The following is a 12,986-nucleotide window of genomic DNA, read 5'->3' as shown; positions in this document are numbered from 1 at the left end:
TCATCAATGTCTGAACAGACGGAGTCTGACACCCGGCACCCCCACCAATTAGCTGCTCTTGCTGCCGGCAGCAGGTGGCTGGATATGCTCAGTTCTGCGGCCTGATACTGCATATCCACTTAGGCCGGTTTCACACATCCGGCTTTTTGCCGTTTTGCCGGATCCGGCGCTCTCCCGTACAGTTAATACAGTACAATGACAGCGCAACAAGCGCCGGTCACATGCTGTCATGTGACCGGCGCATGTGACCCGGACGTTACAGCGCTGTCATTGTACTGTATTAACTGTACGGGAGAGCGCCGCATCCGGCAAAACGGCAAAAAGCCGGATGTGTGAAACCGGCCTTATTGATTTGAATGGGAGGCGCTATCAGAAGATGGTGCAATAAGCACCCAGAACCACGAGCAGTTCTGAGTCCATATTGGTAATCCCTGCATCTAGTAGCATAGATAAAGAGATCTTTAGAAACAGTATTTCTAAAGATCCTTTATGATATGTTAATGAGCGCAGGGACTAGTCCCAAGGGTGTTTGTTATTGCACTCATTCTGCCCTCTTAGCTCACGCACAGGGATGTGCTAACACGCTAGTCAATCCCCATTGCCAAGGATCATCAGGGGTGACTTGCGTACCTTTGTCTGCTGTCATCGCTTCAAATCACGGGCTTAAGGCTACTTTACACACTGCGACATCGCTAGTGATCTCATTAGCGATGTGAAATTCTAGATCGCAAGTGCGATCTTTAGGGATCGCACATGCATTAAATGACCTATGTGCGATCCCGAAAGATCGCCCTTGCGATCTAGAATTTCACATCGCTAATGAGATCGCTAGCGATGTCGCAGTGTGTAAAGTACCCCTTAGGCTCAGTGCGCATGATCAGAAGTCCTGGCACTTCCGGTCATGTGCACTATGAAGCCGGGTGTATGCGTCTCGGCTTCAGAGAGGTCTAGTGCGTATGACCGAAAGTGTCGGGTCATTTTGATCATGCACACTGACCCTAAACCCCGCGTTCTGAAGCAGTGACAGTTAACACGAGTACGCACGTCACCGCTGATGATACTGTACAATGAGTAGCATTTTATAACACCCCTGCGGGTGTGCTAAGAGGGTGGAATGAGCGCAGGAACTAACACCCTTGGGACTAGTCCCTGAGCTCATTAGCATATCATAAAGGATCTTTAGAAATACTTTCTCTAAAGATCTCTTTATCTATGCATACAGGGACAGTTATGCAGGGATTAGCAATATGCACCCAGAACTGCTCGTTTTATATCACTATACAATATGTTAGTTTTTGTTATTTTTCAAAACCTTTAAAAAATGTATGCAATAGGATCCTGATCGTGTGGAAATGTTTAATTAAAATTGAAAAATAAAAAAAGTACATTAAGTCATATCTCTACAGGGAGAGCAATCTGCAGACGTGATGGCTGCTTTACAATGCTAATGACAGATCCACCCAGGACTAATAATGTAACACATTTATAGCATTTACAAATGTTGGAATAATTATAACCTACAAATCGTGAAGATTTGTAAGATTTATGTTAAAAAAAAAAAATCAACGCTCTAATGCGATCATCATGGAACCTGTCATCTAGTAATTTACAGCACAACTTACTTTAATAAATCAGGAACAGGATTTCTATATGGATTTAAACAAAAACAGACTGTGGATATCCTGAAGAGACACCGGCCGCCGTCCTGGCCACAATATGTTCTAGCGGAGAAAGAAGCAACTAAAAATTCTGCAAGATCAGATCGGAAATTGTTTTTAGCAGCGCAGACTGTGGATTTTGGCCACTGTAATGTAGACAGCCCGGCTGCTTTGGTTTTTCCTAAAGCATTGACAAGAAATCCTACCTAGGATCGCATCCCCAGATAGAGGATTCCTCTGGAGTTACCACACAAATTAGTAGTAACTGCACAGATTACACCCACAGCTCAATTTTATGTTACAACTGAAGCTACCCTTAACAATAATTAGGATTAAGTGCGACTCCAAAAAACCCACAACCATTAGTACAATGGTGTACTAATAGCACAGAGCTCAGCAGCAGATCTAGGAGATAGCAGGATCTCCTACAGGGAACATTTGTACTGATGAGCGGTCACTACCATGCTCGGGTGCTCGGTACTCGGAACTAGTGATGATTGGGCACTACCATGCTCGGTTGCTCGGTACTCGGAACTAGTGATGATTGGGCACTACCATGCTCGGTTGCTCGGTACTCGGAACTAGTGATGATTGGGCACTACCATGCTCGGTTGCTCGGTACTCGGAACTAGTGATGATTGGGCACTACCATGCTCGGGTGCTCGGTACTCGGAACTAGTGATGATTGGGCACTACCATGCTCGGTTGCTCGGTACTCGGAACTAGTGATGATTGGGCACTACCATGCTCGGTTGCTCGGTACTCGGAACTAGTGATGATTGGGCACTACCATGCTCGGTTGCTCGGTACTCGGAACTAGTGATGATTGGGCACTACCATGCTCGGGTGCTTGTAACTAGTGATGATTGGGCACTACCATGCTCGGGTGCTTGTAACTAGTGATGAGCGAGCACTACCATGATCAGGTACTCAGTACTCAATGAGCAGTTGGACACTCAGACAGGCTCAACTCATTTACAGGGTAAAACGGAAGTGAATGAGTGACTCGAGCATTTATCTGGAAGATTTTCCGGAAAAATGCTCAAGTCCCTCAATGACTTGCATTATACTCGGTACACAAGTCACGCTCATCCGAGCATCCTACTGCTTGTTAGGAGTACAGAGTACCCGAGCATGGTAGTGCTCGATCACTAATCACAACTTGAAAACAGGACACTATGATTCAGCCTAAAGGGGTACTCCCATCTCTCCTATCCTATTCTACTATATTATAGTAGTAATAATAAAAATATTATATTAATTATTATTATTATTATTATTATTATTAATAGCAACAAATACCTCCAATTAGAAATGTAGTATAGTTTTCTCGTGATTAGCTACGTCACTTACCTCATGTTCAGGACATTGTACGGCCTTAGGTATTCATGGTTACGACCACACATACAGTCACAGTTAGTTGCTCGTGGTCATAACCATAGATACCTAAGATCCTGCAATGTCCTGAACATGAGGTAAATGACAGTGAATCAGAAGAACTATACTACATTTCTAATTGGAGGTATTTGTTGTTGTTAATAATAATAATAATAATAATAATAATAATAATAATATTATTATGACTACTACAACTACTACATATTTGGATAGGATCTTGGAGATGGAAATAACCCCTTTAAGAATCGACAACACGTCAGGGGCTCCACAATGTTCTGAAGCCTAAATACGAGATTCAAGCAGACACCTCAACAGTACCATTGACTTTAATAAGGTTCGGTCTGGCCTACTTTTCAGCAGTCAAACACAGCTTTGTGACCCCCCTCAAGAAAGCACACACTCGTCTTGGAGTGACCCCTTAGGGGTGCTTCACACATAGCGAGATCGCTACCGAAATCGCTGCTACGGCACGGTTTTGGTGACGCAACAGTGACCTCATTAGCGATCTCGCTGTGTGTGACACTGAGCAGCGATCTGGCCCCTGCTGCGAGATCGCTGCTCGTTACACACAGCCCTGGTTCGTTTTCTTCAAAGCCGCTCTCCCGCTGTGACACACAGATCGCTGTGTGTGACAGCGAGAGAGCGACGAAATGAAGCGAGCAGGAGCCGGCGTCTGGCAGCTGTGTTAAGCTGTAACCAGGGTAAACATCGGGTAACCAAGGTGGTTACCTGATATTTACCTTAGTTACCAGCCTCCGCAGCTCTCACGCTGCCTGTGCTGCCGGCTCAGGCTCTCTGCACATGTAGCTGCAGTACACATCGGGTTAATTAACCCGATGTGTACTGTAGCTAGGAGAGCAAGGAGCCAGCGCTAAGCAGTGTGCGCGGCTCCCTGCTCTCGCGGTTATGATCGCTGCTTCGGCTGCTGTGTTTGACAGCTAAGCAGCGATCATAACAGCGACTTACAAGGTCGCTGTTACGTCACAGAAAATGGTGACGTAACAGCGACCTCGTTGTCGCTGTCGCTTAGTGTGAACCAGCCCTTAGGCTAGTTTCACACTTGCGTTGAACGGCATCCGTTGCATTGCGTTGTGTGACAGATGCATCGGATGTGTTGCATTTAGTGGCACAACGGATCGTACAAAACAACGGAATTTATTTTTTTTCCTTTTTTCGTTTTACCGGCGGCAGACTATTGTGAACGATCAGCTGATCGCTCACAGCAGCCGGTGGCCGGGTGATCAGCTGATCGTTCGGCCACCGAGAATGTGTGAGGGGGGCGGAGTGCGGGTGCGGAGTGCGGGGTTTTTGGAGCCGAGCGGGACCATGGCACTGAGGACGTCAGTGCAGCGAGGAATGCGAGGCTGGGGACAGGCGAGTGTGTGTGTGCGTGCGTTAGTACACGTGGAGTGAAGTGCGGGAGGGGGCGGAGCAGAGCGGGAAAGTGTCGGGCTCCCTGCACCTGTAGCCAGGGTAAATATCGGGTAACTAGGGAAAGCGCATTGTTTGGTAACCCGATGTTTACCCTGGTTACGAGTGCAGGGAGCCAGAGAGAGCATGTGCAGCGAAATCCTACGGCTCGCTCTGCTCAAAAACGTTACATGCTGCGTTCCTTCCGCCCGACGCAGCATCAAAATAACGACGCTGCGTCGTCCAGCGGATGCAACGCAAGATCATCCGTTGCTATCCATAGCTAATAGAAGTCTATGAGGAATATAACGGTTTCCTGCAACGGTTACCGTAATTCCTCAAGGCTGCGGATAGCAATGGAAGCCGTCCAACGCAAGTGTGAAAGTAGCCTTATCTGGTGAATTACATTATGGCAAGTGTGGGATTTGTTCATTTAACAACAGGTTGCAAGACCCTAAAGATTTTCCCGGCCAGCATAGACTATCAGGGATATGTCCTTAACGTTGTTTACAGGGCCTTCCGCATCACGAGGACAAGTTCTACCGTGGAAATTACGGTACCTACCTGCACAAGGAATTAGGGACAACTCTTACATAGCTCATAGCTATGATAGTCCCTGCAAGTATACAGACATTGCTGTAGGAATATATAGAATTTTGGGGAATTGGGAGGGGGGGGGGGGGTGTTTCCTTTGGTTATTCTTTCTAGATACTTATGAACCAACTGACAACTGGTGGTTAGCATTCCCCTTGTTAAAGCAGTGTCCATGCACAATATCAGCACTGCCTACGTAATGTCACACTGTCACGTCCCCACACCTCCTATTGATGACACCCAGCTATCAATGTAGTTAGAATTTCCAGGAGGAATTAAAGAGCAAGAGAGAAATGCCAGGGTATTTACAAAAACAGACATGTGAGGGGAGGCGATCGATCCCCTATAATTCAGGAATAGTTAGAAGTCGCTGAACGTTCAAATATTTAAATAAAACGTAAATATGAGGATGAATTCAGAGATCGGATGATGGAGAACTGACCGAGTGTTCGGAGCAATAAGTGACACTTGTGATGACAAAACAATATCATCCTACGGATCACTACAATTACTAAAACCTTCTGCCCTTAGTCATTATACATTTAGAATATTTTACAACCAAAATAACTTGGAAGCGCCAACCAATGCAAACATGGACTGCAATATTTCCAAATTTGTACCATAGAGAAATAATGTTGGAGAATACAACATGTAAGAATGAACAGGAGCCACAGTCTACTCATGGAAGGAAATCTGCCACCTAATCTGAAAGCAGCATCATATAGGGGCAGAGATCCTGATTCCAGCGATGTGTCACTTATTGGGCTGCTTAATGTAGTTTTGATAAAATCATAGTTTAATCAGAAGTAGATTATCATTACAGGACTACTTGGCATGCGGCAGGTAGTCCAGCATATTTATGAGCTCTGTGTAGCTGCCAGATCTGCAGTAGAGATAACACTGATTTGATCAAAATGAAAGCAAACAGCTCAGTAAGTGACACATCGCTGGAATCAGGGTCTCGGATTATGTTGCTCTCGGATGGGGGAGCAAAAACCTGGTGACAGATTCCCTTTAATAGCTGCCTGTGTGACCGAAGCCATCCATTATACAGATTTAGAGTGAATCAGGGAGGGAACAGTCATTTCCTCTTCCCAGATTAGCTCTGCATGTGGTACTGAGCGTTATCAGACAATGCCACCATGTAGGAAAGTACCCTAGAGGTAGAAACCTAAGTGATCCTCACCTCTTAAGTCATCTTCTAAGACCATTCATTCCTTATGTACCACATAATTACATCCTGACCCTGCGACACCTTCCACCCCCATGTGTCAATCACATTGTATATCCAATGTCCCAAAACTGGATTCAGGACCTAAAGTTAAGCTTAGGCCTTGAATCATCATCTAGACTGGTTAAGACCAAACCCAGTGAATCATATAATGATTTACGTCTGCCGGGGTCACACAGATCCTAAAAATATTCCCGTAATAAACCATAAACAGCCGCCTGGATTCTGATTAGAGAACAGCAGAGGAAATAACTAATTTGCTTTATTACGAGGCCAATCCCATAAAGAAGGAAGTGTGTCTGGGAGGGAATCGCCTTACATGCAATTTCCTAGTTTCCTATACAGGCCAGGAATCTTATTATTGGGAAGGCACAAATACTTAATCACATTGTGATGTAGGAGATCCCAAATACGTGTCCTCCAAGAAGCCGGGCCCCTTTGGAACATATTGGGGGGCTATAATAAAGCCACTCCTGTATAACTTAATGCATCCATCTCCAAAAGGGGGATCAGATCTTGACAGTGTGCGCAGTACAGACTATGGTAATAATGGGATCACACACCATCCCTCTGCATTGTTTACAGTAACCCAAGGAACAAACAAAAAACACCTATGAATTGGGAAGAGAACAGAAGGGGGGGAATTGTGCCTCTGTAGATGGTATACAGCAGGGATTTATAGTAATAATGCCCCTAATTATTGATAACATGCAGCAAGATCGGGGCATTGTGCAAGAAAAGAAGAGGCCAAAATCCGAGAAGGATCCGATAGTGACTGCAGCCAGGAAGAGGAGATGAAAGAGAGGGTGTGATCGTCTGCAGGGAGACAAAAGCCGCCCTTCACCTGGCTGCGCCCCCCGCACACAATGCGGCTCCGGAGCGGCACACAATGGCCACACAGCCTGCCCGGACGGAGCCCACAGGCGCCACACACAGAGCGCAGCACCTGGCACCACAGCCCCCAAATCACCTTCACACCCCTCCCAGAGGGCGCACACTCACCCACAGCTCCGTGCCCCAGCTCATGGCTCCGGGGGTGGTCGGGCAGAGCGCTGCTGTGTCCGGTGTGAGTGCACGGGGAGGACGGGCGGCTCGGGTCCTGCTTGGGGCTCCTTCCTTGTGTTGTGTGAAGATTGGGAGGAGGGGGAGCAAGTCCTGAGAGGGAGGAGAGAGGAGGCGGGAATGGCCGGAGGAGGAGGAGGAGAAGAAGAGAGGAGGAGGAGAGGGCTGGGATGGGCAGGGAGGCGAGGTGGAGGGCAGGGAGGCGAGGTGGAGGGCAGGGAGGCGAGGTGGAGGACATAGGTGACTATGACTGCCGTATGTGGGTGTGTCGATTGTTCACGTCTTCTCTCTCCAAAATTCCCAAAAACTAAGAGTTTCCGCTCCAAAAACTCAGCAAAAAGTCTCCAGTCCAGATTCAACAAGGAGTTTGCGTCAGAATTCTGGTATAAAATACATTGCAATGTCGCGCTCTTTGTGCACGCTGAGTCTTTTTCTTTAATTTTCTCAGAGAAAACTGGACGAAAAACTCTCCAAATCCTTCTCAAAAACACGAAATTTTGAAATTTCTTCTCCCAATATTCCTCAAAACGTCAGTGTGCACATAATCTTAGACACATCTGAAGGTATTTAAGGGGAAGCGGGCAAGTGCAGCCAGCAGGGGGCGCTATCGGACCACCTGATGTGGCCAGTGTCTCCCAGGCGGCTGCATTTTGGTGCTCCCCATACTGACATTCGGCCGTTGTCCGAGCGGCTTCCCGCAATCAATTGTATTTGCGTCTTTCAGGTGTGGCGCCCCTGACCTGGTCAGGCACCACTGAGTACTGCATCCATGCTGGGACAGTGCTTCCAGGTAATCCTAAGGGCTAGAACGAGGTGTGTACACACAGACACATAGCATCCAGGTCTCCCACACCTTTAGAGGGGACCCTTGGGTAGTCTCCAGAGGGGGCTAGCTTTCAAATCTTTTCAAATCGTGGAGAGGAGGGGCTGGGAGCTATAGTGCAGAGGTTGGCAGGAAAGGAAGGAGAGCCAGTCTGGTAGTGGAGCGCAACGGTCGTGAGATGGACACTAGTCAGACCCTGCGTGGTGTAGTGACAGTTGGCGGGGGAGAACGGTCCCAGGTAGTCAGAGAAAGAGGTGCTCCTTATGACTAGGCACGTACGGGGTACAGGTCCCTAGAGCAGACTCCAGTTTAACTATCTGCTAAACCTGCCGGTGAGGGGAACTACAAGTACGTCACTAACCTACAGAGTCTGAGCCTCAGCAGCAATGCAGGGACCCATAAGGAGACCGAGCCAGAAGCCATCTCACCTGGTCCACGCTGCCGGCAAACGGCCCAAAAAGGGGAGAAAAGGCAGTAGCGACTCCCTGGATAGACCCCCACGGTACTTCAGGTCAGAGGGTTATCCGAAAACAGAAGTGCTAGGAAGGCGAACTAACAGGTCACCCTCAGACTGGCCCGAAGGATACCTGGTTCTACCTGGCTTATTGCAGCATCGCCCGGGTCAGCTCACAATAACAACTGAGTGAGTAAAAACCAGTTAAAGACTTTCGGACTCTGCCTGAGTTATTCTGGGACTCGCTATCTACTCACCTGAGCCCCTGGGGCCTGCCTCACTCACGTGAGGCTACACCATCTAACTGCAGACCCCATCAGCCCCAGACGCTCACAAAATCTGCAGTGGCGGTCATACATATCCCTGACCGCAAACCGTGAGTGGCGTCATGACACATACAACAAAACTAACATACCTGTTTGCCATATTGGAGAATCCCCCTGTGGCGTCCCTGAAGAGGATCATCATACCCTGAGCCGGGTAAAGTTCCGGGATAGGCACATCTAATGGATGCGACAATTCTGGGCAGCTGCAGACTGATATTTTTAGGCTAGGGGGACCCAATAACCATGGGTCTCCCCAACCTGAGAATACCAGCCCCAGCTGTCTTCTTTACCATGGCTGGGTATCAAATTTGGGGGGGACCACAAAAAAGTTTTTAAATTATTTAAACAATTTAAAAAAAAAAAAGCCGCATGGGATTCCTGTTATTTTGACACACAGCCAAGCTAAGCACACGGCTGGAGGCTACAGCCTTTAGCTGTATGTTTTATATGTGCTGGGTATCATAATATGGGGCACTGTATGACAATTATTTTATTTATTTTTGCACCAATATAGACACTCGCACAGCGTGTGATTTCAAGCGGTCAGACATGCTATCACACAAGGTGGGGGCGCAGTCTGACTGGAACCAATCAGAGACGCTGGGACTGACGGTGGGCAGGGGAAGCAGTGAATATGTATGAGGGTAATAAGTGGCCCAGAAGTTGTTACCACCATGCAGGAGACAAGTATAACGCGCCTGCTTTATTCTTTTTTTTATGGTTCTGGATAATTACCCGGAGTTCCCTGAGAACTCCGGACCCAGGATCGGTGCATGGGTAATAGGTAACCCACGCGGATCTGTACTTTTACAGTCTGGGTCCACCTATCACTATTTAAGAGCATTAAAGAAAGTGTCCAAGTTTGTGATTAAAGTCTGTAGTCCGTGTATGTCACTGCAGACTTCTAAATTCTCACAGCGTGCACTGCACACCATCAGGATTCTCTGGTGGCAGTGAGAGTGGGAAGTCATGAGACCACAAGTGTGCAATTTGCATACATGTGGTCACATGTCAACTAGACATGCGCTGCCTTGTTTAATACAAGTGAATTGAGTGAGACCGAACACATTTAATTGGAATATGGCCCGAAGTATGCAAATCACATTTTTGCACTCACATGACGGTCCACTCTTTAAACCAGAACAGCCCAATTCTAACAGTGTGTAATATAATGTATATATACTCACAGTCTGGATTCAGCTCTGCTTGCTAGTTCCAGCAGTCATCACATGACCACTACACGATTTTCATACTGACGGTCACATGCCAACTTGCTTTTCTTCCTTCTTCTCTCAATGAAGCAGGGGCTGTGGTATTTCACTGAACATTGAGAGAATTAGGAGTACTTTGCACGCTGCGACATCGCTAGCCGATGCTAGCGATGCCGAGCGCGATAGTACCCGCCCCCGTCACACATGCGATATCTTGTGATAGCTGCCGTAGCAAACATTATCGCTATGGCAGCTTCACACGCACTTACCTGCCCTGCGACATCGCTCTGGCCGGCGACCCGCCTCCTTCCTAAGGGGCGGTTCGTGTGTCGCGGGCGGAGGAGCGGACGCTGCGCTCTCCCACTGCTCGGGTCCGGCTGCCGCTGCTGCTGCGGCCTCTGCTGCTCGGTGGCTCAAGCGATGGGCCGGATCCCGGGGACTCGAGCGGCGCTCCTCGCCCGTGAGTGAAAAGGGGATTGGTTTTGGGGATTTATTGTTGTCCGTGACGCCACCCACGGTTGTGGTGATTGTGTGGACACCACCGCTGCTCTGTATGGGGATCCCTGGAGCGGTGACAGGGAGCAGCTTTGTTGTTATTCCTCCCCTCCGTGGGTAGGGGGTTGGTTGTCCCGGGGCCCGGTGATGGGGTAGGGATGGAGGGCAGGCCAGGTGCGGGGCCTGGTGAGGTGCAGGGTCGCGGGGGCAGCGCTGTGCTGTACGGCACGGTGGTACTCACTCAGCCTGAGACGTTGACACAGTTCTCGGTAAAACACACGGCTGGAAAGACGGTTCCCACGGACGGCTGCTGTTGCTTTTCCCCGGTAGTTGGCGGTGACGGTCTCTGTCCCTGCACCTAGTGTAATGTTGGTAGCGATGGGTTCCCACCGGTAACCCGCTCCCCGACTTGGATATGGGCCGGAGGAGCCCCTCTGTGCCCGCAGGCGCTGGCCCTGAGAAACTGGTGCCTTGGCGGTGGCGGTGTCTCTCTCCTACGGTTGGACTGTTGCCTTCAATCGGGACTTAGCTGTTGGGAGACCCGGAGGTCCCCTTCACTGACGGATTTGGCAAATTCACGGCGACTCCTAGCCTTGCCGGGATCCGAAAAGCCCTTGCCAATGGTGCTGTCTTCTCTTCGTATACCGGTCCGGTACCGCCGGGCCACCACCCGTCCACGGTCCTTTCGGCAACCTCCGATCAGCCTCTCCTGCAGACGGTCACCACCGCCTGCTAACCTTGCTGTCTCAGTCCGGGGCACACACCTGGACCAACTTCAGGCTTTCAACTGTCCCTTTTTCTTCCACCTTAACTCCTCTCTCTTGCTCCTCTACCACTCCACTCCTAAACTCTTCTGCCTGGTTTTCCCGCCTCCAGGACTGTGAACTCCTCGGTGGGCGGAGCCAACCGCCTGGCCCACCCCCTGGTGTGGACATCAGCCCTTGGAGGAAGGCAACAAGGATTTCTGGTGTAGCTTTGGTGTACCTATCCGGGGTGTAGGGTGTGGTGGTGTCATTACCTGTGATCCCTGGCTTGCCCAGGGCATCACATTCCCCCTTAGCAAAATGCAGACCGTCCGCGGGCTACCCGTCCAACACTGGTTTTATTTTTCTGAAAAAGATAAAGCATAATACAAATAGAAGAACATCATCCCACAACGGGAGGCATTTGTCTTAAACGTTGCGGTAACGGTTGCGGCGGCCGCTCTTTCCCACCCAAGTAACCTGGCCCTGATGCTGCCCCTAAGAAACAGGCAGCACCCCTTGACCCCAGTCCTGAACCAAGTCACCCGAGCGGGATCTGTCCTTCCCCTCCAGAGGGTAGCCACCGATTCCTGTGGTGGCTGGGCCCCAGCCTGCTCCACTGCGGGCCCTCCCTCCAACCTGCCTCTCCGGAGGCGGCAACGGTAAGCTGCAACAAAAACATTTTTATTTACAAGCCACTAACGTTTGTGGTTGCCTTGCAAGTTCACGGGCTTGTCCGTAAGGAGTCCCTTACACAACCTTTCAAGCGGTCCCCACGGGGACAACGGTGCCGGCAACGGCCGGGTCAAATCACGGTTGCAGACAATTAGATGAGACTTCGGTGATCATTTTCATCACTTTTCAAACTTTCAAAACTTTTTAAACTTTGAAAACACACAGGTGGTCCCAACGGGGATGGTGCAACGGTGCTCCGCTGCCTTTACTCAGAGTCCTCGGCATCACCTGAGGGAGGGGGTGCAGTGCTCACACGGGCTTCCTGGCTGCCCCTCAACTTTGCATTCAGCGCAAACCACCCCCTCTCCCCGCAGTGCCGGGTGTATTGTACCAGGTCCCCTGGCATCAGGTTGCGGCCTGGGTGCTCTTCTGGCAGGTGAGCATTCACATCCCGCCGTGCTATGAACACTTCGGCCTCCAGGCCCGGTTCATAAATGAATCCATAGCCCCGGCGGATATCAAACCGCCTCACCTGCCACTCGTACAGCGGGCCCCGGACACGAAAAGTTGCCTGTCTCAGGCTCTCCTTCTCCTGTATCGTACGGGCCACCATCTCCGCCTTCCTTCTTTCTCTCTCCTCGATTTCCAGGCCCAACGGTACCATCTCCCTGTCCCAGTACGGCGCTGCTGCGAGCTCCGGCGCACGGGTCGGGCCCCGCGGGACCTGTTGGACACTGCCCACTGCTGGTGATCTGGGCGGCAGGCCCCGCGGTGACTTGGCCTTGGGCGCCGCCTTGGAGCGGCAACCCGGCGCAACCTCAGCCGAGGTGTGGGGGATGGGCACAGGGGATTTCCGCAGTTGGGCCTTCGGCACGGAGCGGGTCATCGGCTCCGGCTCGGGGACTT

General features: G+C 49.9%; 1 protein-coding gene across 3 annotated transcripts in view; it reads right to left on the bottom strand.

Moving 5' to 3' along the window:
* Positions 1 to 7,448, bottom strand: part of FNBP1L (formin binding protein 1 like) — a 169,651-nt gene extending 162,203 nt beyond the window's left edge. For 2 of the 3 annotated variants that reach the window (XM_075322346.1, XM_075322347.1), the window contains exon 1: positions 7,294 to 7,447. In XM_075322346.1, coding sequence (XP_075178461.1) covers positions 7,294 to 7,317 — 24 coding nt within the window. In that variant the 5' untranslated portion in view covers positions 7,318 to 7,447. Of the gene's footprint in view, positions 1 to 7,293 lie in introns of all 3 variants that reach the window. The other variant, XM_075322345.1, reaches the window with a different exon arrangement.
* Positions 7,449 to 12,986: the final 5,538 nt, after the last annotated feature.

The sequence above is a fragment of the Anomaloglossus baeobatrachus genome, chromosome 8, assembly GCF_048569485.1.
Source record: "Anomaloglossus baeobatrachus isolate aAnoBae1 chromosome 8, aAnoBae1.hap1, whole genome shotgun sequence".
NCBI lineage: Eukaryota > Metazoa > Chordata > Amphibia > Anura > Aromobatidae > Anomaloglossus > Anomaloglossus baeobatrachus.
Note: the sequence above shows the minus strand (reverse complement) of the source record. Positions and strands in the feature narration are given on the sequence as shown.